Source organism: Vigna unguiculata, chromosome 4 (genome assembly GCF_004118075.2).
Source record: "Vigna unguiculata cultivar IT97K-499-35 chromosome 4, ASM411807v1, whole genome shotgun sequence".
Lineage (NCBI taxonomy): Eukaryota > Viridiplantae > Streptophyta > Magnoliopsida > Fabales > Fabaceae > Vigna > Vigna unguiculata.
Window position 1 is genome coordinate 3,036,526 of NC_040282.1, and position 27,042 is coordinate 3,063,567.

Genomic DNA, 27,042 nt, shown 5'->3' on the forward strand with positions numbered 1-27,042 from the left:
ATTGTATTAAGTATGAAAGAATATGAAATATTGAAGTAAAATATATTATTTGTAAGTTAGGCAACTTGTTAATAAAAGCGAACATCAGAGTATCAATCGAGTAGATCAAGTGTATTGCTTATACGAAGAGCATCGAAGATGCTCTAAATGATTCTATTATACTTTAAATTTATATTTACAATATTGGTTTAATTTAAGCAGGGCAAAGCCTAAAAGCATCATAAAATAGATGGAAAAAAAATGTTCAAAAGTCCTCTTGGTTGAGTATGATCCATGAATACATACGAGATAAGGTTGTCCTAACTGAAAAGATGCAGCAGAACATTGGATAACGTTTCGATGTGAAAAGTGGGGCATCAAATATACAATGCATCTTAGCTCGCATGAAAAGGTCTGGCACATTAAAGGGCTCCTAAATTATCTATTACAGTGTTTAAAGAGCTGATATTTGCGATGAAATGTTAAATGCACAAAGCAGAAGCAAAGTGCCTGACATTCGTGATGAATGGATTCTGTCGTTACATTCCCATTATATAATCTGCCACATACAACTAAAAGTACTAGAAAAAGGCGCTAAGATAAAAAGAACATTATCCTACAGAATCATGTTTTTCCCTCGAACATAACAAGCAGCCCTGTCATACACCATTTGGCTATTATTTACCAATAAAATTGTTGTCTGCACACGTCCTCACTTTGGCTTAATTTCTGCCATACTTTGAATGATAAAGGTTTGTGTTTCATCAACATTTGGGCATGGATAAGTCAGGCTCAAATGAGTCCAACAGGATAAATTTATCTAAAACTACTTTTAATAAAAGAAAGTATCATGATTTTCTTTTTCATGGACTAAAATTAGCTTATTATGAAAAATATGCACAAATAATTATTGAAGTTTGTTTCCTGGTAACTTTTCAAATGTTGGTGTTCAAATGTTTGCTTCCTATTAGCTTCTTATTTTCCTTTTTGTAGAAACCCACCCTTCCTGAGTAATTTATTTTTCTAAATTTGGAGGTGTTGGTGAGTACAATGTGGCAAAAGAAAATTCTTCTACATGGACAGACAAGAGAAGAAGAAAGACAAAAAAAAAAGAACCCAATAAAGAAGGCCACTCAATTGGTACAGTAAAGAGAATGGGACTAACAACTTGAGCCATCCTTCTCTAACTGCGCACCTATTCATCTTCTCTATCTGTAAACAAACAAAGGAGGTTGTATAAGTAAAGATGATGAATACGAAAAAGAAAAAAAACGAGGTTAATGTTTGTTTCAGCAAAGTGAAGGTCAGAGAAAAGCTAAGGATAAAGGGACAATGGGAGCACTAATCTCAGACTATCTTTCTTTTGGAGAGAAAGGACAGTATGTTAAGTATTAAAGTATTTCAAGAACAGCTTTTGCTAGCAATTAATAATATATCATGGTATCGCCAACTAAATGTAGCACAGGCTCCGATTTAGTATGCAATCAGAGAGTTCAGTTCAACTAATATAGGCAAATCCCCTCCCTTCCAAGAGAAAACAAAATCTGCTCTCGTTTAATAGAAACCATCATTGGCACAAGTATGGCAAGACCTTGAACAGACAAATGTTAGAAAACAGTTCTTCTGGTATCATGCAGATGGTGTAGAATGTGAAGCATAAAAATGTCATGGTGATAAAAACCTTTACAGTTAGTTTGTATAGAGAATTTTTAGATACTATTTCACTTTTACGGAGAACTTTAAAATGCTTACTATAAAATATATTTTTTGAATAAATTTCTTTAAAAGAAATTGAAATTCTAGAAATTTATAAAAAAATTTTGATAACTTCAAATTATAGAATTTTAAGAACATAACTAATATAGACACGCAGATAAATGGGGAAGATCAGAATGTGTTTTACGAAATTCAGTGCAAAACGTATGATGTTAAAAACCTTAAATCCGATTGATCTAGAAAATTGCTCACAAAGAAAGGTGCTATGTGACGACTAGTGGCATATTTTCGGAAAATCAATCAGAAAGAGCCCTGAGTTGGGGGCGCATTACCTCCAAAAATAGTTTTGGCTTCATCATTAAATACTTTGCAAAGAATTTCATAACTCTTTTTCATCTGCATTTAAGGGGAAAGCAGGACTTAATATCAGAACGTTTTCACAAGATAACAGGAAAAGGGGAAAGAAAAATATACATACCATTGGGTTGACTTTTGAAGGTGAAGTAGCTGATATGATGTATCTGTAAATGTTTCATCATTCAACAAAACAAAAACCAAAAGGGAGGGGATATTAGCAAAACGTAGAAAGTAATTGGGACGTCACCTACATTGATAACATGGATAAAACCAAATGAGGTGATGTTCAAAAGGCATAAAACAGAGACATTAAAACTAACTATACATCAACATATTGAAAAAATAAATGAGGGAGATCCTAAACTCGTATGCCTGCTCAAAAGCAGACAGAAATATGTTTACCACGGAATCAATGTCTTATGTCGACATACAATTAGTAAGGGTAGCAGAACCGGAGCAAATGGTGATAAGGAAATTCTTTCTTCCGTTTCATTTCTATCAAACTTAACATGTTCGTCTTTTTAACAGAAAATAATTTGATGAAAGCTGCATACCAAGTGAAAATGTTACCTAAGCTTATTTATATAGAAATCCACGGCTAATACATTTGCCTTTTGAACAGTCAGCATGACAGCACCCATACAGTTCTGCAAAAGACATAAAAACACAGAAAATAATAGATAAGAGACCATGTTCAATGAACATAAAACTCGTACACTAGTCAATACATCTAACTGAGGGTTATAAGGACTTTCCTAATGGAAATTGTGAACACTGTACATTAATAATAAAAGTAAATAAATTGTTCCTTGAAAGATCATAATGTTCAAGATTCCACCATCTTTTCCCAGCTTAAGAGCTGTTTCCTTTGCAGTGGACCACCAATTCTCAATTTTCATCAATGAAAGAGTAAGATGTGAAAAACAACTCAGATTACCTTTTGCGCCATAAACTCTAGAAGTTGCATTAAAAACTTCCCCAATCCCTTCCCCTGAACACGAGGCTCAAGCTGTAATTCATACACATACAGCACTGGTATCTCTTCTTCTAACACAAAGCGGAACTGTACAAATCCAACCAAGGGGCCACTATTTTTCAGACAGCAAGTTGAAGAATCTGCTGCAGTAAGCATTGTTGTCATCCCATCAGCATTTGAATTGGCAACCTCATGCACAAATACATAATGTGCTTCATGATCAACCATTTCTCTGCGCTTCACCTTTTCCTCCTCTGGCCACTCAGATCCATATGGTCCTTCCATGTTTAGCTGCAGTTTTGGGGATATACAAATCAGACATTTTCACAAGATCATTCATTTCAACTAGATAACAAAAAGAACCAAACATGAACCCAAAAAAAGACAGATTATCTTTTCATATCACATCAACAAATGACAACATAAACAAACAGAAAAAAAAAAAATTCATTGTTTTAATAAATTAATATTCACTATATCTCACTGAATTGGCTAGATACATTTTTGTAACAAACAAAAACCAGCTGAACAAAAAGGGGGACAATGACAGATTCTCCCTTGCATTATAGTATAAACACACATTCTAAATTTCTAGTTTTCTTTCTACCTTAGATACATTTTTGTAACAGAACAAAAACCAGCTGAACAAAAAGGGGGACAATGACAGATTCTCCCTTGCATTATAGTATAAACACACACATTCTAAATTTCTAGTTTTCTTTCTACCTTAAGAAGACTTTGAATATAAGTCTTAACAGTCGAGGAAAGTTTATTGCCATGTCCTGACTTCAAACACAAAGAGAGACCTAGAAATCAGGTTAAAATAGGCACTTAGAACAACAACCAAAAAAATTCAAACCCAACAATCAACATTATCACATTCCCATGTTGAGAATTACACATTAACATCTCAAGAGTTATCATCAAATACTAAAGGTGTTTGGATTCCACTTGAAACACCTAAACCAACATTCAATTTCTATTGAACACTGTGCCAACAGGATTGACATTCTTTTTTTCAGATTCAGTTAGAAAAAAAAAATTCATCTTAAACTCCAGTTGACTTAAAAGCTGTAATTAGTTATGTGTTTTTCTGCTCCAGTCCAGTTCAACTCAACTTAATTTTGTAACTGAAATGTAAACACACACTAGTACCTCTTTCATTGACTCATTATATAATCAGTGCAAGTTTGATTTAGCTTAAATTTTGGGGGAAGAGAGTACATGTAACAGCAACAAACAAATTAATACAAACATGCAATAAATTTGTTGGGAAACTTGTTAAGTTAGTTACCAAGTCCGTTGTGAATACAACTTTTATTCATCCAATAATTCTCGAGGAATGGAATTTGTACAATAACTCATGCAACAAATTATACCAATACCAGTAAGAAGAGAGAAAACTACAAACTTTCGGTAATGATATGTAGTTTTTTTGTTGTATGAATAAAAGACTAAAACACCATTTGGGTGATAAAAATGTACAATGTTCTCACATTAGTCCTGAAATCAAGAACATTCAAAACAGTAATCGTGCAATCTGTCAATCACTTATATTTTGCAAATTTTTTAAGTCAAATGATAATATTTATTTATTTTAAATATTAAATTGATTATAAGTAATTAAGTCTAGAGTCATATTTTAAATTTCCTAGTTTCGCTCGAGTGTCAATGTGACACTGTATTACACTTTTAGGAACCATTCTACCCTGATTTTGTTGACAAATACCTCCTGAGTAAATTAAACGTAATTGATTTGATTAAACAAAAATCTAACAAATTCTAAACGTTACCCTTTGCGTGGAAATGGCCAAACGCAGGAAAAGGAGCGAGGTGGTCTTTTTGAGCACGCGCTGTTTTGATGAGTTCTTCAACTGTTTTCTTCTTGGCAAGTACCTGAAAAATGGAACCAAGTGAGTAACGACAGTTCAGGTTCAGGCTTCGTTCGGAATTAAACGAAAAACTCAGAAGCGAGTGAGAACCGAAACAACTCACCTCGCTGCGTTTCGGCCTCTTCTCTCTGATAGGCGCATTGTTGCAGGTGGCACTGCTTGAACGGCGTCGTTGCAGAGTCTCGGACTCCATGGCCGGTGAGTGGAACAGAAAAGATGGGTAATACCAAGTGAAAAAGTACAATACAATCTAGGGCAAGACGTGGATATTTATTAAATTAAAAAAAATTCCAAAAAATAAAAAATGTTAAAAAGAATTACTCTAATAAGCAAGCTAAATCATGAATAAATAAGAAGAGTATTTTTTTTAATCGAAATGGAACACACTTACATTATATTAGTATTTTGGTTGACTCATTTATTGGTTAGGTAACAGATGGAGCTGAGTACTGCAAAATATTTATAATTTTTATAATTAATTTTTTTTACAACTATCTTTAGTGTATACTGTATAAATTTATTGGATTAAAATAATTAAAAATAATATGTATAAGAACTCATTCTTTTTTAAATAAAACCTAAAAGGTGATGTTTTCTTGCACGACTAAATGACAGCTAAATCTAATAGTGATAATACATTCTTACAGATATTAATGAAAATGGGGTTGATTAAATGTAAGACCATTCAAGTTTAGTTAATGACCTTAAGTTTGAAATATAAATAAATGTCTATATTTATTAGAGTTAGGAGTTTTACCATCAATAAAAAAATATATGTTAATATTATTTCTAAAATAATTTAATTTTTAATAATTAACTTTATTTGACTTAATTAAGAATCTCTTTAAAGATGACAAATTGTTCTCTATATTTTAAGAGGTTAAGTCAGAGGATCCTACTCAATCAATCAATTTACAGGTAAGACGAGTCAACATGATGGTTATTTTTTATCCTAATATTTTTTAATAATTTATTATCATTTTATAAGAAAAATATAATCCAAAAGTTTGGTTTGTGAGCTTAATTGTATTTATTAAACTTTCCAATTTTATAATTTAATTGAGTTGTCTGTGAACCCATCATTTTACTTATTAACATGTGTGTTTTTTTCATGGACTACCATTTAAGAGTTGTAGCAGGTAATATAATTTGTCACCCTTATCTAAAAATTTTGATTGACAATTAAAAATGAAAAAAAATATACGTAATAATATAAAATAATTTTATATTCTCACTAAATCACAGATTATCCATATAAATTAAATATATTAACATTCATAATTTCCATGGTGAAGATCGGAATGATGCTGAAGCCTATTCTTTTATCTTTCAGTAAAGAAATTGGATTGACAAAAACAATTAAATTAAAAATAATCAGTTTATCTTTTAATGAGAGTATATGATACTTTATATTAATAATTCAAATTTTGTAACCTTTACATATTTTAATTAAAAATAAAAATTAGTAACTCAAAATGAAAAATTGAGATTGATAATTATTATAGTGAATGAAAGGTATTTGGAGTTGGGGGATTTGGATGAGGAAGATATTTCTTTTGTTATTATTTAATGTAATTTTTTAATTTTCCGTGCAGGAAGAAGCCAACTATCAACTCCCTCGCTTTCCTTCTCTTGTGTAGTATATAAAGAGGCACTCCCACACCACCATCAAACCAACAAGCCAACAACAACAACTCTTCTTCCCTCTCACTCTCTCTCTTCTCTCTACTGTTTCATGCAAAACCATTTCTAGGGTTTTCCGTTTCCGTCATTCTCCTCCTCAATTCCCCTCCTCCGGCACCGCCTAGCCATGGCATTTCCGACGAAGAAGCTCATCGACGACCCTAACGGTGCGTGCGCCTCCCTCTCCTCTTCTCCCACTCCATCACCCCTTGCTCCGCTCAATTTCCCCCTCTCTGCCAAATTAGCCGCTAATCTTTGCTGTCTTTAACAAAAATTGCTGCGCTCTCAATGTTCTTTCTGTGGTTCTGTGTTCGGGACCGTTGGCTCGATAGTTTTTTAACTGTTTGTATTCTATGCACTGTGTTGACTTTTTTTTTCCTATTTTTGAACCTCGAATGTTTTAACATTAGTCTTTGACTTACGGAAATCGCTGCTTGTGTCACCAAAATTTGATGCGAAACATTGTGGACTTTATTATAGTGATTTTCTGCTAATCTCTAGCTGTACTAGTTTGAAGATTAAGGTTCAGGGCGAGAGTTGTATTCCAATTTAGGTTTTATTTCTTTTTGTATTTTTACCTTAGTAGCACTGCATTTATAATTATGTAGTATTTCTTCTTAGAGATTTTCAATTAATTTGAATATATATATATATATATATATATATATATATATATATGTTTTATGTATGCTTGTATTGTCTATATGACAGGAAATGTGTAGTAGTCTTGTGTTGGAAATTGAATAATATGTATATATTTTAAATGTGATTGCAGATGTTGTGACTGAGTTCATTGAAGGTCTTGTGGAGACTTATCCTGGACTGCAGTATTTAGATGGCTTTCCTCTGGTGATCACACGACCTCGTGCAGACGCATTCATAAGTTGTTGATTAGTGTGATAGTTGCTGAATACTTTTTTTGGCGTTTGTTTTTAAATGTAGGTAAAGGTTGTGCTACGGGCAGATGTTTCAGCCGCAACATATGATAAGGTTGCAGTCTTATCAGGTGTGTGACCATCCATTGGATGCTTTGTATTGCCTTACAGTTCATTTTTTCAGGATGTGTCATTAGTTTTCTACTCAAATTGTAGGCATTGTTATGCTAATTTAGGAAATTGATTTGATAAAAAGAAGTTGCAAGAGGTTGGAATAGGATACAGAAAATGGTGGGTGGAAATATAGAATATTTCACCCTAGGAAACATGTAAAATGAAACTTCCTAGGATGGTTTTGCAGCCTTATTTGTTTAATAATTGCGGAAGTTTTACTGAGAAAATTGTGTACATCTATATTTTGCCCTACAGGGGGGGAAGTGGGCATGAGCCTGCCCATGCTGGATTTGTGGGAGAAGGAATGCTTACAGCAGCAATTTGTGGAGATATATTTTCTTCTCCACCCGTTGATTCAATTCTAGCTGTATGCTTACTTCATAATATTAGAATTGAAATGTATTTCACTTTTTCAGTTTAGGCATACTGTTTTTTATACTTCTAATGCTCTTATTATGATCTTAAATTTAGGGAATACGAGCTGTAACTGGTCCTAAGGGATGTCTTTTGATTGTAAAGGTATTATTTGTTTTTTTTTTTCCTTTAGCATTCTGCCATCCTAAGTATAGGATTTTTTGCATTGGTCTTTGAAATCAGTTTGCATATTAGAGTCGCATATATGGAAAATGTTTTCTGCTGTGATTTAGATAAAAAATAGTGGAAAATTATAATTAACGTTTCTTCTATTATAATACTTGGCATCATGTGCCCATTTTTGTAAATACTTTACCTCTTATGAAATCAACGTATAAGATAGTGTGGCTTTGCACTAGTATGGTCAGTTCATGATGAGTCATTAGGATTTGCTTTTGTTTCTGGATTCATAGTGTTCGAATTTGGGTGTTGATAGAACTATACTGGTGATCGTTTGAACTTTGGTTTGGCTGCTGAGCTAGCAAAATCTGAAGGTTATAAAGTAGAGGTATGTCTAGCTGGCTATTGATTTCTCATTGTACTTCAAATGATTAAACATTTAATATGCAGGTAAAGTATGACATGTATTTTTTCTATGTAGACTGTTATTGTTGGGGATGATTGTGCGCTACCTCCACCACGAGGGATCGCTGGAAGAAGAGGTTTGGCTGGGACTATTCTGGTTCATAAGGTTAATACATGAAGTCATTTTTCTTTCTGCATTCATTTTGTTGCCAATTCATATAAAGGCTCTGACCACACCTTTTCATACAAACACATGATGGGACTGTCTGGCCTTTGTATTAATGTAAATTTCGTTTCTTGAATTCATCATTATACATATACTTATGACATAAGAATTTTGTACTTAATTTTTATGTTATGGTTCCTAGTTGTTATATATCTACACGTTTCATGATATTTTTGTTTTGACTGAGCCAGGTTGCAGGAGCTGCTGCTGCTGCTGGTCTTTCTCTTAATGATGTTGCTGCTGAAGCTAAACATGCATCTGAAATAGTGGGAACAATGGGTGTTGCTTTGAGTGTTTGCACAATTCCTGGTCAAGTGACATCAGACCGTTTGGGGCCTGGAAAAATGGAACTTGGTCTTGGAATTGTAAGTGTCTTTGGTTCAATGCCCCCTCAACAATAATATATATAAATCTCAGAATTTATTTTGCAGTACTGCGGATCTGTCAATCTATGTTTAACATTAAATAAGCTCTTGTGTTGTTATTTAACTTGGGGTATTCATCCCACTGCACTTGAGATAGCTCTTTTTTCTTTTTTCTTCATTCTTCTCGTTTTTAAGACATTTTTCTTTCGCAAGAACTACTCAATGGTTATTTGATATTTATTTCCTTAATGCTTGAAGTCTGTCTTTTCTGTGATATTTTCTAAAGTTCTGAATTATGCTCATATGCCATGCTCTTTTACAGCATGGGGAACCTGGTGCAGCGGTGGTTGATATTCAGCCTGTAAATGTGGTGGTTTCTCATGTTTTGCAACAAATATTGTCAACGGTATGTATTGAAATTGCATGGAAATCTTTTGATGGATTATGATGCTTAGGAGGGAATGAAATGCCCTTCTAACATGTACTTTACGAGCACATTGCAAAATCAACTAACTTTTGATGCCCATCCTTTGACTGTTCAAGGAAAATTTTTATTTATGACACTCAACTGAGGCTGATAAATTTTAGTGTTTTCAGTTCTTTTTTTCTCTTTTGTATTCACTATAGAAAATAGAAAATCTCCCAGTCCTGTATCCAATTTTTCCAATATTTTAGTTCAATAAAAGTCACCTGCTAACGTTAACGTCTAAGCTTTAGTGTAAGGTTCATTTATATATTGGAGGCACTGTAGAGACCCAACAAATATTTTGTGAGTTATGTTAGTATAGATTAGAATATAAATAGGAAAGTGAAAAGGAAAATGCACTATTTGAACATTTTTTTTCTTTGATTTGAGTCAAAAGTAATACTGAGAAATTAAAATTAAATTGGAAAATATATTAAAATTGAACCCTTTGACCCTACAAATATTGAACCAAGAAAATCCATTAAAGGGCCATTCCCTAAGTAGCATAAAGATTCAAAATGGACTATTCTGCATGTAAAATATAAGACCAATATCTTCTTAGAAAGGACAGAGATTGGTTGGGAATATTACAGATTTATCACAAAAGTGCATATTATCAATTTACTCTTTCTTGAATGAGTCTGCTTTAAGTAAATAACTGTTAGTATCCTTGTTGGGGATGTCATTATCATTCTAGTGAAGTGGGTCACTATCCTTTTTCTTGGTAATGTTTGCAGGAAACAAACTTTGTTCCAATAACTCGAGGAGAAAGAGTGGTTCTCATGGTCAATGGGTAGGTTCACGAATATTATATTTGCCTGAGAATTAAAGTTGTGTACCATAGATCTCGTTATAGAATTTAGGAAAAAGAAAATAGATTTTGCTTATCACCAAGAGGTTTATTTGACAAAAGGTGTCTAACCTGATGTATTTCAAATTGAAAATACATTGCCTTTTATTTAGGTAGCATTAGCAATTCTTCTATCATTTTAACTTTTTCTTTGTGCATTCTTTGAGGGTTGTTAAGCTCCCCCCCTTCAATTATCTGTCTTTTGCTTTTGTAAATTCTTATACTTTATATTTAAAATATGCATTTTTTGTGGTATGATTTTACTTTTTAAATGTTTTCAGATATTCCTAACTAACATCCCATAATCTGGAATTTCAAATACACATCTGAAAATACTTTCAATTATTTTATTGATTATTGATATTTATTATGTTTGGGATTTTTTTTACCAGATATTTATTGATTATTGATGTTATTATTTCCTTTTTAGTAGAATTTTTATTTACATTTTAGATGATTCTTCATATGCAGGTTAGGTGGCACTCCTACCATGGAACTGATGATTACAGCTGGAAAAACAGTTCCAAAATTACAGCTGGAGCATGGACTGGCTGTTGATAGAGTTTATACAGGGTCATTTATGACTTCTCTTGATATGGCAGGTTTGTTAATACAGCCAATGAAGACCAGCTTTTTTGTGATTCATTAAGCAATTCTGATTAACATCATTTCATTTTTATAGGTTTCTCAATTTCTATCATGAAGGCTGATCCTGCCATTCTTCAACGATTAGATGCTCCGACTAAAGCTCCTTATTGGCCTGTTGCTGCTGATGGTTGGTAATTTGCTCTGTGTTTTTTTATCAATCAATTTTATTTCATGGAAAAATTTTAATTATATCTGTACTTTTCTTGTAACAAGGTTTTACTTACCATCAAAATGTTCATTTTCAAAATGTGATTGGAGCAAATTAATTTTTTCATTGATTAAACTTTTGATTTTTCTTTTCAAAGGTAATCACCCACCTGCTAAGATTCCTGTTCCAATCTCGGGATCTCGATCGGCCAAGACTGATGAGGTATATCCATGGAATTTAGATGTCATTTCTGTTCTGTGTCCTTTGATCTAAGTAAGAAAAGATAGGTGCAATTTCTAAGCGTATGAAAATTATCATATAAATTTCTGATGACATTATCTGGTAGTTTTTTATATTTTAGCTGTTGAAATTGGACTAGCATTTGATTGTGTTGCATTTCAAACTAGCTTTGTTAGCGCGGTGTGCTTAGCTGCAGTTTATCTATTTAATGGTTTAATAATTTTTATTTACACACCTTGCAATAGTTAAGTGCATATGATTGGGTTCAAAATTAAAAGTCTGGTGTTAAGGGTTTTATAGTGGTCAGCAACAAGAAATTCCTGCCATTTGCAGAGTTTATTCTAGAAGAAATAAGTTGAGCCTCGCATCCAATCGAATTCTTAGTTTAGTTGATTTTATGGTGACTTTTAGTTGTTGGCATTAGTTCAATCTAGCTGTGATTGAATCCCTCTGCTAGTCATGTAATCACCACAGTTTTTATAGTGTAAATTACTGTAGTATGTATAAAAGAATTCATTCCAATTTTAATATGTGAATTATGCTCTTTTATGCAACTCAGTGTATTCATGCATACTGTGGAGAGTGTTTTTCCTTTTGAGATGATGGTGTTTGTTACTATAATTATAAATAATGATGCTTAAAACTTGGCTTATTGATTCATGCTATGGCGAATTTTTTTCCCATTTCACAACATGATGTTTGTAATTATGATCATAAACAATGAGCCTTAAAGCACCTTCACTTTATGGGAATTGATATCGTGTTTCTCTTGAAGGGAATTGAGTACTAGTAGTTAGCTTTGCTATATTTTTCCATGAGTTTTCTTGTGGCTTAGAATGATTTATAAAATCTTGTATTCGAATTTGCTTTGTGTTAGCCACCAAGTCAACCTCAACAATTAAATGAGCAAGGCCAAATTCTTCAAATAGCCATTGAAGCTGCTGCAAATGCAATTTTAAATCTTAAAGACAATCTAAACGAATGGGATGGTAAAGTTGGTGATGGTGACTGTGGATCAACTGTGAGTCTTATCCATAAATCTTTTACTTGTTTATTTTAAATTTTTGATGAATCATGTGCTTACTTGGTGTATGGTTTTTCTTTTGCAGATGTCTAGAGGTGCAAAAGCAATTCTTGAGGACATCAAACAGTAAGTTTATGATCTGCATTGCCTATTTTTTGTTTTTCTTGTTTAGTTTCTTGTAGCCCTCCCATTTGATTAATGGACTATTTGTAATGTTATTCTTAATTGGATTGTAAGTATTTTTTGTTCTTGAGGAACTGTAAACGTGGTTGCTGAAAAAATGTCAATTTGGTTTGTGATAGCAGTCTGACCTAAACTGCTATTTTATGTTCAGTTACCCTCTAAATGATGCTGCTGAAACTCTCGGTGAAATTGGCTCATCAATTGGAAGATCCATGGGAGGAACAAGTGGGATCATGTAATATGCCATTCCTATGCCTCTAAAGTTAAATCATTTATGCGATCTGACTATTGTCACTCAATTTATTTTTTCAGTTATACAATATTTTTTAAGGCAGCACATTCACATTTGAAGGCAAGTTCTCATTCTGGTGTCACATCAAAACAATGTGAGAACATTCTCCAAATCAAGCTACTTTCAACTAGAACTTTACAATATTTCCCTTTTAAACCTTTTTAATTTGGATTTTCCATTCCTCATGAGTATTTTGTTGATTCAGGGGCTGAAGCACTTAAAGCTTCCATTGCTGCTGTAAGTAAATATGGGGGTGCTAGTGCTGGTTATAGAACATTGTTAGATGCCCTTATTCCAGCATCGTTGGTTCTTGAAGAGGTAATATCTATTAATTTCCATTATTTTTTCATGACCATGTTTACTGTTACTTACAATGATTTGGCATTACAGAAATTAAATTCTGGTGATGATCCATGCACCGCTTTTATTCTCTCCTCTGAAGTTGCATTAGCTGGAGCTCAGTCAACTGTAGACATGCAAGCACAGGTGACTGCTTATTAATGGTTTAAGAGAGAGAACTTTTGTGGTGTAGCTTCTTCTTTATTAAGAGTTGTATTTAATCTACTTATATTTTATACTATTAGGGAGAGTGCAGAGAGTTCCACCTTCTGTAGTGTAGTAACTGAAGCTTTTATACGGCAGTTAAATATTTTTCACTATAAACAACTAAAGTGTCATGTTGAGTCCTTAAGGAACGAAGATCCGTCCATGGTTGTAAATTTACATCACTGTAATATTAAATCAGAGTACAATATGAGATAGCTGTAGAGTAGACACCTTTTTGGCAGAGTATGAATCCAAATGGTATGAAAATGATGTGCATGTTTTAATGTATATCTGATGGGTAGCAATGCATATGCAGGCTGGTCGTTCAACATACATTTCTGGAGAGATTCTTTCAACAGTTCCCGATCCTGGTGCCATGGCTGCGGCGACATGGTTCAGAGCTGCGGCCTTAGCTGTGAAGGCAAAACATGAGAGCTAAGCCTCGACTCGACATACATAACTCTTCTTACAATCTCCTGTTTGTGCGGATATAGCCAAGTTTTGTTACGAATTTTGTACTCCTGTAACCAACCATTTAGGCTCTCCGCTTATGTCTATGCCTTTTTTGCATAAAGCTGAGAGAGCCATTGTCAGTCACTTACCTTTATATACACGCCAAATTTTAAAGTGGATGTAAATTTTACACTTTCTCATTATACAATCAATCGAGAATAATATCCCTCTCAATTTCATCTTATCGTTGTAAATTTAGCGCTTGCTTGCTTGCTTGCTTGCTTGCTTCCTATCTTCATTTTTATCAGTTTAACTGCTGTTATGAATTTAGTGCCGCATTTGAACTGTTTTACAATTTGAATGGGAAGTGCAGCACAGTGAATGTGAGTTTAAAACTATAAACAGTTCAATTTAGTATATTTTGGCACACTCTTAATATATTTATTGTGAGAATTTCTTTAAAGATCATTAACTAGGTCACTTTTTTACTTTTAATATTTAATTAATTAAAGGATGTTTAAAAGTTTGTGAAAGTGAATTGATCAAGAGTTTAGTTTTTAAACAGGTCTCATTGTTTTAGATAATAAAATTGGTTTAATTTTTAAATAAAGAGAAAATGAATTTTTAAAGCGATAGTTGAGGTTAAGAAAATGGCGCTAATATGTTGTATAGGTGAAACAAGCTTGGGTGAGAATTGAGGTGTAAGCAAGTAGAGTCATCCTATGATAATGATATGTTTGGAATAATCCAAGTGGGAAAATGAGATTATTAGCAAATTGTTTCATATAGGAAATTGTGCCATCGTTCTTTTCTTTGTTGATTACTTTCATGATTTCCTTATTTTGTTGGAATATTGTGGAAAGGAGTGGAGCAAAACCACCAAAACTGCATAGTACACTGATACATGGGTCGTTGTCTTGCGAACTTAGCCATTTGTGATGTTAGTGGGCTATGAGTTCGTGCATGCATTTGTTATATAAAAGGATACTCTCTTCGAAGAAAAGTCCATTGGAAAAGAGATGAATGTGTGGCAGTAATTAATGAAAGTTGGCTTATATGTAAAGTGAGAATTAAACTGTGAAGATGTTGTGGTTAGGTTGCAATTTGGAAGTGCATGTGCTGTCTTTTCTTTTGTCCCTAATTGCAACACCACAACCTCAGTACTGCCAACATGCCAGGTGCTTTCACCTAAACTCTGCTCTTGTCTATGACCTTCTTCTACCCATGCAAATGTTTCAATTTCAATTTCATTTTCATTCAAACCCTTTTGCCTTTTACACACTCATCATCCAATTCCCAAATAAGGTCATCTCAATTTTCATTAGGGTATTTCAATCAATGCTAGTAGTATTCAATCATAAAATACCCTTCTTTATTTTATCAATATAACACAAATATAACACAAGTCTAACCTTTCAATGACACACACTGGATCTTCGATATATTTTTCATATCGAGATATATACATTTTAAATATATAACTGAACATTAAATGATGGTCCGATAACAGTGTTATACATAGGTTTAATAAATAACAAATTTTGTAAGAATTAATATTTGGATGATTCTAATACTATTTTAAGAAGTTAACTTTAAACTTAATTTAACCTTACAAAATTAATTTGTATGATAAGATTTGCACTTACTTATAAAATGTAAATTTATTTTAACTTTGGTCTAAAGATAAAACCACGATAAAAATACCATGTTACAAAAATAAAGAATACTTAATATATATTTATTAACTTAACTTTAACGACATTATTTCGATGAACTAAGTAGAAAAGTTATAAAACACTTGCAGTATCAAGATTAAAAGAAAAATACTATTTTGAAAACTATTCAAACCAACATTAGTGTCATGAAACTAGTATATATGAGTGACTACAAAACATTAAAAGAAATTTCCAGTTACTTGAAGACAACAAATTAGGTTCACATGGGTGTGAACTTAGGTTATAAAGGGGTGGGAGCCATTAACCTTAATCTGTGATTCTAAGTTTGATTTGTTGTGGAAGAAGGGACATGAACATCCCTTTGAATTTGTTTTTGGATTTGCGTACAAATGAAGGTAAAAATTGAATCCAATGAGGGTCAGAATGTGGTCCATGAAAGTTGTGCAGAAGATTCTTTATCACCACTTATTCTTCTGACATTTTAAGCCCTACCCTTCATTCTAATAATGTCATCAACACAGCATGCAACAGTTAACATATTCAATCATTCCTCTTCAATCCATTAACTTCTTGCTTACTTCAAAGCTGCAAAACTTCAATATCATTTTTTTCTCTCTTTCTTTCTGATAACTACAATAGTAGAGGGTATTTTTTTTTTTTTTTGACATTTATGTATGAAGAATGAAAATGAGTTGAAAGTATTCATTGCAATGTGCAAAAAGTATCATCTTGGCATGAATTCATAGATTTTCATTCACAGTGATAAGAGAATTTACTTTATAAATACTTTACAAATAATATTATATTTAAATGATTTTGATTAGTTATTTTTGTTTCAATATGATGTTATTTTTTAAATGAAAAATGTTAGGATAATATAACTTTTTTGAATTATATCTTTGTTTCTACTTTTATTATGTAATGAAAATTGTTTAGAGGGATAAACGTGAAAGAAATATAATAAGTAACATATAAAATTATATTGAAAGTATAATAATTTAATATTTTTCTTCATTTATATATCAATTTTTTATATCAAAATTCTAATAAAATGATATAGAATGTAAACATATTCAAAATTAAAGTGAGTTTAAACTTTATAATGAATAGAGATATGAAAATTAATTACCTAATAAAAAAACTCATAAAATCATTATTTTTTATAATTTTTATTAAAATAATATTAATCTCTCATACTCATTTGGACTGAGCTCATGTTCATTAATATTGCCTAATCCTTTCAAAAAAAAAATTAATGATAATCTCGTTTTTTATTGAAATGTAAGAAAATGAAAATATTTTAAATGAAATATAAATTGTTATTCTGATTAATAAAAGTCTCAATTTATATATTACATAAAAGCTAAGATACAATTCTCTATTTAAAAATATTAAAATATATAAAATAATTTGTATAGAATTTGTGTTTAAATATTAATAAAAAGGGTATATATTACACATCTTTTCAAATTTTCTTATTTCATAAATTTTTCTCTGTTTTTTTTCATATTTGACCATCAAACTTTTCAATTTTCGTCCATTTTGTTGGTCCATTTAATTCCTAACGAATAACGTGTAAAAAAAGACGTTATTTTGCAAAAAAATTATGATAAAATTATGTTTTTTCAAAAGTAACAAATCGATAAAATATGTAAAAATTTAAAAGTACCATGAAAATATAAATAATAAAATAAAAAACGATAACAATTAAGCAGTAAAATATAATATTAATTTAAAAGACATAACTTCACATCTAGTAATATATAAAAGGAAATTAGATCATACATTCCTCACTGAAAAAAAAAAAAAAAAAAAAACTGTGAAGCAGTCAAATGCCATTTTTTGAGAAACAAAAACTTGTATTAAAGAGAAGACACATCTTTTATAAGGTAAAAGAAGACTACTAATTTCAGAATTTTTTTGGTAAAATTCTATTTATTACATACGAATATATAAGTCAAACATAAAAATCTGAACAACAAAAATCTAAGTAACAACTAATATAAATCCAATATTCTACAAATATGTGGACCTGTTTCACACAGTCAATTATACCAGAAGAATCAAGTGATAAATAATGTTCACCTCATCAACATTTTTATTTATTTATTTTACCTGCTATTTCATTCTATTTTTCTCTATATTACTTCACATACATGAATCTTCTCCTTCTTCAACTAAAAAACTCCCAAAAAAAAAAAACAAATTTATATGCTAACACATTCAACAACATATAAATTACAAAATTATTACATCCAAACCTCAACTTAAACAAAATAAATAAATAAAACAACACTCCTCTCTCATCTCTCATCTCTCATCTCAGCTACCTCATTATCTTCTTCCTTCTAACACTCATCAATTTCTGAAAATAACATTTGAAAAACAACCCTTCAAGAGGTACCCTCTGTAACTTGTTCAGATTCTGAGTTCATATTGGAGAGTCAAAAGCCCTAGTTATGGTGTCAACTAAAGAAAGAAGTTTCACTGAGTGAGGGAAGAAAGATTAGCAGAAGAATTAGATGAGTTAGAGTTGTTCTTATGGTTATGCATCCACACCTTGAAAACCTGTCTTGTGACTCCAACACTTTTACAGAACCTCTCAATCTCATCATCCACCTCTTTCCTCTGCAGCTTCCACCCCAGCTTCTCTGCAAACGCCAGCATCTTCTCTTTCTGCTCTGCACTGAACTTCGTCCTGAACCTCTTCCTGCTGCTCCTCTCCCCCATTTCCATTCTCCCGACGTCTCCTCCCGAATATTCCATCATATCTCCACTCCCTCCAGTCTGCAGACCTTCCATCACACCGGGACACGTCACCTTGCGGTGGAAGTTGCGGTGACAACCGCAAGCAGCACACTGGAGGGAAGAAGAGGAGACGTCGATATCGAGAGTGAATTCTCCGCAACCATCAGTAGCGTAGCTGCCGAGGCTCGCTGCATGGTTGCGGAGACACTCTCGATAGATAGAGTTTGAAGATGAAGATGAAGAAGAGTTTTCCATGATGTTAGTGTGTGTGAAAGGGTGGAGGTTTGAGTATTTATTTGGTGTGTATAGGTGAAGAGAAGATGGTGGGAGAATGACGAGAATGGACATGGTTGGAGAGAATATTTACAGTGTTCCCCGTTGTGTGGACATGCTAGCGTCCTAGACAACTAGGCAACATCTACATAAAGCTTTTCATAGGACAATATGTACCCAAAGATAACATTACATCTAGTTAAAGTAAAAAACAACAAAGGAAAATGTTCAAAAACTTCCCTTCAAAATTAGGGTACATTGGTGTAGGGAACATAAGGGGATAAAAGAAAGGAAAAATTCAATTTTTAAGTTCAATCTATGGAGGTAATTCAATTTCTAATTTGTAAATAATACTTTTTCTCATTTTCAATATTTCAAAATCATTTAAAAGATGATACTTCATATTATAAAAGAAATTTGTCAAAATTTAGTAGTGAAAATATCATTTACTTTTATATTAAGAATTTTAATTTGTATTGAATAACAATGAGCTATTTTTTGTGAATTTTAATGAATTAAATTTGTATGTTTTGTATAAAAGAATGAGAGATAAGAGTGTTCACTTTGAACTATTATTTTGAAAGATGTTTGAGACACATGCATGCATCTTCTAAGGAATCAAATGGCCATTCAAATTACTGAAAACATAAATATATGTCTGGTTTTGTAAGAGAAATCCCTCGTTTCTAACCCCTAAAGCAGTCCCCTAATTGTCATTTTCAATCACTGACAGGGGCTTTTTCGTCCAACTAAATAAGAAGAAAGCCCAGTGGCCCCGGTAACGGTGTGGGCCAAATAATTCACTTTTGGAACCAGAAAATTCATGGTGTGAATTCTTGGAGAAAAAGTTAATAAAATTGTTACGGTAAAAAATTGTTCCTCACAAAATATAGATATATGGAAATTAAATGTATTTTACATCAGAAGCAATCATATTTAAATTTCATCACATCACATCTACTCATTAAATATGCATTTCAATCACTAATAACACGTGCGTGGAACAAAAAAAAGAAAGAGTGATCCATTAACAGTTTGATATCATGTTAGAAATAAATTTTTAAGTCTAACTCAATCCCACAAAACTGATTTGTAAGGTAAGATTTGCACCTCACTTAATCAATGTGGGACTTGTGACAGTTTTACTAACAAGATAATAACAATTAATATTTACTAATAAAAAATATTATTTAAAGTATACAATTATAATTTCAGATAGCATATCAAGAATTCAATTAACAATTGCCTTCTTAAAATCTCAATCCTTCATCAATTGTTAAAATTTTTATAGCAGTCATTTTTATTTGATTTTTTTTTTATAATTTTATGTATGTTATTTAGATATGAAATATAAATTAATTTATAATTATAATATGCTATCCAATTTGTTTAAATCTACTTTTGAAAAGATTATTTTAAATAGTATCGATATTTTACAATTCAGTTTATTTAAATTTTGATTTTAAAATAAATAAAAAGTATTTGAGTTTATATTTTAAAAAATAATTTCGGTATATTCTTATTTAAAGATTTAAAAAGTAAAAACATTTATGAATATAAACTAATTCGTCATATTCATAAACAGATATCCGATATATGACAAAACATATATTTTTTCTAATAAGACCATTAGTGTTCCCATCTTCACATCGTTATGTTCCTAAGCATTAGAGACAAACTTTAATGTAATCAAAACCTATAATTTTAAAATTTGAATTTTCTACTTTTACAAAACTCTATAAACCCTTATCAACAAACACATCAACCATCACAAACTCTAACATCAAATTCACCACAAATTGCAATCAAATACTATTCATTTCCAGAAACGTGTTCGTTTGTTTGTTTGCAAATTATAAAATCCTTCTCTTCACTCCTCAGCCACAACTTTTTTTTTCTTCTTATTATTATATTATATCTCATACACACACACACACTTCATATAAAGCAGTATTTTAAAAATAAATCATACATATATATATATATATATATATATATATATAAGATATAAAACTAGTGAAATGACGTATTGGATGCAACTTCTTTAAATATTAAATTTTATGAGTCAAACAGATGAATTTTATGATGCTATATGATATTACATTATAAATAATTTGTAAATATGTAGTCCAATGCTAGAATCTGCATTGTATTAAAATAAATGGGGGCACTGGAATACCAAAAATTATGTGAAAATGTGTAAATTTGATGATTTATATATTTTTCCAAAATTTAATAAGATTCAACGCTCATAAAAAAAATGTTAAAAGTATCATTTTATCAAGTTTGACTTGTTACATAAATTAACTCTATTTGGTATGGATACATCTTATTCTTATTTTAGTTCTAGTTAAAAAAAAAAGGATGTTTCTTTTTATAGTTGGATGAATTTTGATGTTTCTTTTCTTCTAACTAATAGTTTTATTGATAACTATTTTTGTTGTGACATGTATGTAATTAGTTTGATTCGTGTAGAATATGAGTTAAAAAATGAAGATAAAAAGGGAATTTTGAATGGTAAATTTAGAATTTAGAGTGATGTAAAGTAAAAGTTGAAGAAGATGAATAGAAAAGGTGAAGAATGGAAAAGGACGCGTGATGGTGCAGAGGCATGCACATGGTGGTTTTAGTTATGGTGTGTTGTTGTGTTGTGTTTATCAATATCAGTATATATTGGGTGACAGATTGGATAGATGCCCCATGTTAGAGCCTCCAAAGAGTCAAAAATTGCCCATACAACAACTAACTCACACAACTCAATCAGAATATATGCTTGTCCACACCACAAACATCTATGTCACACATCAAGATCTTCTCCATCATCATTTTCTCTGCACTTTCAACACAAATTAATTAACAAATTCCTTTCTTTCCAAATCTCAATCATTTTTCAACTCTAAACACTTCCCATTTTATTACTTATGCGATTTGGTACACTTCTCAATTCTATAATAAGGGAATTGAACCTACAATCTCTTTCATTCTCTCTTTTAAACCCACTAAACCAACCTTATGTCTCCAAATTGTTAACAGGGGATCAAACTCGAGGCCTTTCCTTCCTTTCTCTTCCATCTAAACACTAAATCACCTTATCACTCCTCGAAACACTAAATCACCTTATCATTTTTCGAAACATTAAATCACTTTATCACTCACTTTATGTTCACTATATAACTATATGGAAGACTAGTGATGGATCTTGGTCAACAATTTTAAAGAATGAAAATAATATTTTCAAACTAAGTTTAGTGTTAATTAATATCCAATATCCATGCAAAGCATGTATTATAGTTAATTCTCTATGTATGTACAAGTAATAAAGGAGTTTATCTTTCTCTAGTATCACATTTACCTTGTATATAAACAAATATATAGAACAAGTGCACTCTTTTGAATCACTAACAACACTAGTATTAACTTTATTTTTGTTGAGGAAAATGATGGATTTGGAGATGAGTGGTTATTGGAGGTTTCAGGTCTACTAAATTTAAATAATTCGTAAGATGGTATAAGGATCATCTGAATCTTGTTCTAACTAAGATTTGTTGTTTGTTAGACCTATTGTGTTACCATTGATAATGGCGATAGAAGGAATGGTGTGGGGATGGGGGAATAGGTAGAGAAGTGTGGAGTGAATAATATAATAGGTGGGTCGGAAATTGAGAATGCAAAGGATGAAAAACACTTGATGTGTCGGAAAATAATTATAATGTTTCAGTGTCTTTTAGGAAGCAAATTGCTTTGTTTCCTTTTCTCCATTCAGTGTGCAGTCAGTGTAGTATGTGACCTTTCCTACAGTACACAACAACACCCACAAACCTACTCATAGCTAGATCCCACTTTTGGTGCACAATCACCTTCCTCTGTTTCGCTCTTTTTCGTTTACTTCTCTATTCTCTCATCATTCCAACAACAAAATCTTCTTCAATTTTGTTAGAACTTGATTTTAAGTCTAACTCAACCCACAAAATCGACTTATAAAATGAGCGGTCTGATAGAAGGTGGAACATAATGTCCAAAAACTTGTTAGGATAGACTTTTTTCTTTTTAAAGAATGACTCTGATACATATTAGAAGTGGACTTTAAGTCTAATTCAACTCCACAAAACCAACTTGTAAGGTAAGGTTTGCATCTCACTTATATACTATAAAATTGTCTTATCTCTAGTTGATTCGGAACTGACTTCCAACAAATTTCATTAATTTCTACTTAATCTTATCACAAAATTCTCTATTTAATACCTGCAACAGAAAAAAAAAAACATTACAGTAAATGATGATTAAAATTTCCCTTGAAACAAGTTGCAAATTGAAATATGTATATACTATAAGGCAACAACAAGGGTTGCAAAAGAAAAAGTTGAAAGGGTGGTTTCAGCTTGTGGCTCACAGAGAAAGGGAAAAAAAAAAGCTGCTCTAATTTGCTACGATGATTGTGGTAGAAATAATGATTCACTGCTTTTTAATTATGTTGTAAATTCTGGTACATGGTTGTAATTTTTGCAAAAGTTTCATGGAAAAAGCTGAAGGTATAATAATTGTTTCTTCAATGTTTAATTTCATTTTCTATCTTCAGAATTATACAATATTTCAACTTTTGTTGTGCTCAAGGAATTTCTCTTTCTAAATCTTGTCTTAGGTTACAAAATATGTTGAATTTTGACACAAAGTGGGTTTTTAAACAGTTTTGAAATAAATTTAGAATAATTGATTCCGGATGAGTTATCATCTAATAAGCTAAAAATGAAAAAATTTAATTTCATTATTTCTTTTTAAGTCGAAAATTTTCATTATTAAAAGTACACACATTTTCATTCGACTCTTTTTAAAAAATACTTATAAATTTTATCATGAATAATAATTTATACAAAAAATGCTACTAATTCTTTTGTAAGTATTAGAATAGATAATTTAAATACTTAGAATCTTATTTTTTTACTCTTGTGATCAAACTTATCTTTGTCTTTTATCTTCTAGAGGATTTCTCCACAAGTATTATCTTTCTTGACCATTTATAATACCCTTATTTTATCTTCACATATTTTTTATATTCTTAATCACATATCGTTTTTAGTTTAAAGTAATTTTATAATACAATTTTAAATGACTTATTATAAAGCTTAAAATATAATCCATATATTCAATTTTTCATGAATGTTAATTATATATAATATAACCAATTTACTTCAAACATTTGTTTAATCATAAAATATAATTATATACAAATAAATATTTATCTTTTGCGATATACACAAACTAAAATATTTAGTTACTTCATAATTTTCAAATTTTCAAAATATACTTTAATATTCATTCACTTATGTAAATGGTTGTTCAAAATAAAACTTGAATATATATAATGTTAAATCAATGGTTTTTTATTAAATTAAAATTTAGAAAGAAACAACAACAAAAATGCAGATTTCCTCACAGAACTAAAATCTCACTTTGTGAATAATTGCCCTAGAAAGATCCAAGGATTAGCAAGTTAAGACCTTATTATTGTTCTTGGCCAATTACTTAATAACATTGAAAGTGTCTTTTGATTCTGCCCTCTTTTCTATGTAAAAAAATATAAAATAATTAAATTTAGGATAATGATATTTTGACCTAATTTTTTTAACCCACTTTTTCTAACCTACTTTTAAGTCATTATTCCAAATCACCCTTCAATTGTCTATTTTTATTTTTTTTAGTGGTATGATGTGATGATCTAGGAGTGATTCAAATGAAGGATTAAAAACGAGTCAAAAAAATTGATTAAAATATCATTTTTCTTGAATTTAAATTGGTGATTAACTCATACTAACATTTAGGTGTAATTTAAATTGCATTTGTATATAAATATTTCCAGAAAATATGTTATGCTAGTCCAAGTATAAGTTTACGACTCATATATATATATATATATATATATATATATATATATATATATATATATATATATATATATTAAGTAAAATCGAGAAAGTTTGAGCGTCATAGAATGATGAAGACTTATAACTTATCGTCTTAAGAATTTTAGTTAAAAGTGGTGTAATCTCTTATATGTGAATTGACTCATGTCATGATCCTTTCTTAAAAAATCCATCACAATCAACTACAAGGATGAGGCACCTAAAACCATCATCATCACTATATAGATCATTGATTATTTGAGTATTTATTTTCTTACAAGTTGTCATTGACATGTGAAGAAGAAGCTATATATATATATATATATATATATATATATATATATATATATATATATATATATATGCATTTCTGATTATACAAATATGTGTGAAGTTTGTTTTAAACACAGAGATCTATGTGATAGTTGTAGCATTGTCTGTTAATGAAATAACCCAGCTAACTCTAGGTTGTAGGGAAGGTCTAGGGACAAGCATGGTGCATCCATGTCCACCACCATCAACCCTCTTCCATCTTTCAACTATTTCCAAATCCATGTTCATGAACCTGCCACCTTTTTCTTAGAATATTATCCAAGTGTCGCTTCTACCTTAAACATCTTCCTTATTATGCATTAAACTACCTTATTCTCTTCCTAATTATATCTCTAAGTACTTCTTCAGGACACATGCTTTGCTGTAATGTAAGCTTGTAGGTGATGATGCAAGACAAATTCTTATCTCATCCTGCTTCATAATAAATTCATAATCATGCAATTAAACAATTCATCGCCAAATTAAAGAGTTTGAATCTCTAATGTGGTTAAGAGTGTCTCATGGTTAAGGTAGTGATTTATTCACGAACATTTTAAAATGGATTAAAAAAATTAAATGAGTTTTAATCTCTATATTTTATGAAAAAAAAGGATGAATTAATGGAAAAGAATATAAGATAATGCAATGGCTCATTTTAGTTTACACTTAGAAGAATGAAAGTCGTTGGAAATCCAAACGTGAGTTTATGTTTTACATCTGATAACTTAGAAAATTGAGTAACATATAAAGTAGAAAATTCACAAAATCATTGTTTTAAGATTTTAAGTTAGAGATGTGATATCATTCCCTTTTATAATTTGACTCAGGTCACATTGTGTTTCTTCAGTGAATCTCTTCTCCTCGGTTGATCTCATAAAAAGGAAAGAAAATGGAAGAAACAAAAATGCTTTGTTCTATTTCCAACATTTACCAAACCCTACTTAATGTTGTGATAAAGTGATTTTTTTCAAATACCCTTAATTATTCAAACCTTTTAGATTGTGTACGAATGCATTGTCATTGCTAGAAATAAGTAGTGCTCATTTGGAATTAATGACTTAAATTTTCATAGGAAATTAATAAGCCCTTACCTTAATTCAAATGGGTAATTACAAAATTTGGGAATCAAGCTTCCAAAATAAGTTTAGTTATACACTTAATCAGCGTTTTGTTTATAAATTAAGAAACTATCTTGGCTTATGATTCTCTTTCGAATATTAGTAGGCGTGTAATTAAAATATATACAACATTGTATGTCACTCTTGGTTAGGATAAGTTAATCAAACAAAATATCACTTTATTCCATGTTTATAGTATGAGGTATATATATAATATATAGTCAAAGCTTTTCTTTCTACCTTATCGTTTGTTTGATGTTGATCACAAAAAAAAGTTAGAGTTTTAGTCTAGAAACCTTTCACTTGGACATACACTGTCTTCAATAATAAATCAACAATGTCTTGTGGTTCATGTTTATGTCTCATTTTGCATTAAAAATCATGTTTTGTGATGGTTCAATAGCATGTGTGCATGTGCTTAAAGTATTTTACCGATTCGTTGCATGCATCTAACCCTAAACTCGACTTAACTCATATATTTTAAGTAGACAGCCTCAAGAACACACAGATAAAAATAAAGGTGTTCAGAGTTTATAAGAGTTTAGTTGATTCACATTTTGACCATGTGTTTATGAGTGCTAAGTAAAAATAGCATATTTATATATATTAGATATGAACAATGTTTGATTAAGTATAATATATTTGGATAGTAATTATAAAGGTTGAAGAAGAAGCTCTTAATTTAATATTGTAGAGTCTTAATTTATAAGTTCCACGAAAATAACATATTCATGTGAAAAAGGAAAACAAGTACGAGAGTGTTGTGTTCTTGTGAGACATTTGACTCATTTTGGTTGGAAAAGGCAGAACTATAGTCTTTGATTATGCTTACAGAATCAAACACCTTCTCTGGCACACTCTGCAAACATTGCCTTATCATTGTTAGGCTTCACGAATCTCTACAGGACAACTATTAATCGTCCTCTCATATTAATTTATTTATTTATTTATTTATGGGTTAAATATGTTTTTTGTCCCTTAATTTT

The 27,042-nt window shown here is 30.9% G+C and overlaps 3 protein-coding genes across 5 annotated transcripts; 1 reads left to right on the top strand and 2 right to left on the bottom strand.

Moving 5' to 3' along the window:
• Positions 1–262: 262 nt before the first annotated feature.
• On the bottom strand, positions 263–5,178 carry LOC114181581 (N-alpha-acetyltransferase 40). Of its 3 annotated transcripts, XM_028068074.1 has the most exons (8): positions 5,024–5,177; positions 4,822–4,924; positions 3,755–3,834; positions 2,990–3,319; positions 2,623–2,699; positions 2,174–2,216; positions 2,028–2,091; positions 263–1,191 (listed from the first exon to the last, which is right to left on the bottom strand). In XM_028068074.1, exons 1-8 carry the CDS (start codon positions 5,111–5,113, stop codon positions 1,175–1,177), a joined length of 804 nt encoding a protein of 267 aa, XP_027923875.1. In that variant the 5' UTR covers positions 5,114–5,177; the 3' UTR covers positions 263–1,174. The 3 variants fall into 3 exon arrangements, with proteins under 3 accessions (XP_027923875.1, XP_027923877.1, XP_027923876.1); XM_028068076.1 differs by lacking the exon at positions 3,755–3,834 and having other exon boundaries at positions 266–1,191; positions 5,024–5,171; XM_028068075.1 differs by lacking the exons at positions 263–1,191; positions 2,028–2,091 and having other exon boundaries at positions 2,211–2,299; positions 5,024–5,178.
• Positions 5,179–6,579: 1,401 nt separating this feature from the next.
• On the top strand, positions 6,580–14,274 carry LOC114182407 (putative 3,4-dihydroxy-2-butanone kinase). Its single transcript, XM_028069277.1, has 20 exons — positions 6,580–6,770; positions 7,379–7,452; positions 7,546–7,609; positions 7,907–8,019; positions 8,124–8,171; positions 8,503–8,574; positions 8,668–8,757; positions 9,009–9,182; positions 9,505–9,588; positions 10,386–10,441; positions 10,970–11,100; positions 11,181–11,273; positions 11,452–11,516; positions 12,412–12,555; positions 12,644–12,684; positions 12,893–12,976; positions 13,054–13,127; positions 13,239–13,351; positions 13,424–13,519; positions 13,896–14,274. Exons 1-20 carry the CDS (start codon positions 6,731–6,733, stop codon positions 14,016–14,018), a joined length of 1,779 nt encoding a protein of 592 aa, XP_027925078.1. The 5' UTR covers positions 6,580–6,730; the 3' UTR covers positions 14,019–14,274.
• A 3,496-nt stretch (positions 14,275–17,770) lies between these two features.
• Positions 17,771–18,819, bottom strand: LOC114182488 (zinc-finger homeodomain protein 9-like). The gene has a single exon (XM_028069363.1). The coding sequence runs from the start codon at positions 18,802–18,804 to the stop codon at positions 18,193–18,195; it is 612 nt and encodes a 203-aa protein (XP_027925164.1). The 5' UTR covers positions 18,805–18,819; the 3' UTR covers positions 17,771–18,192.
• Positions 18,820–27,042: the final 8,223 nt, after the last annotated feature.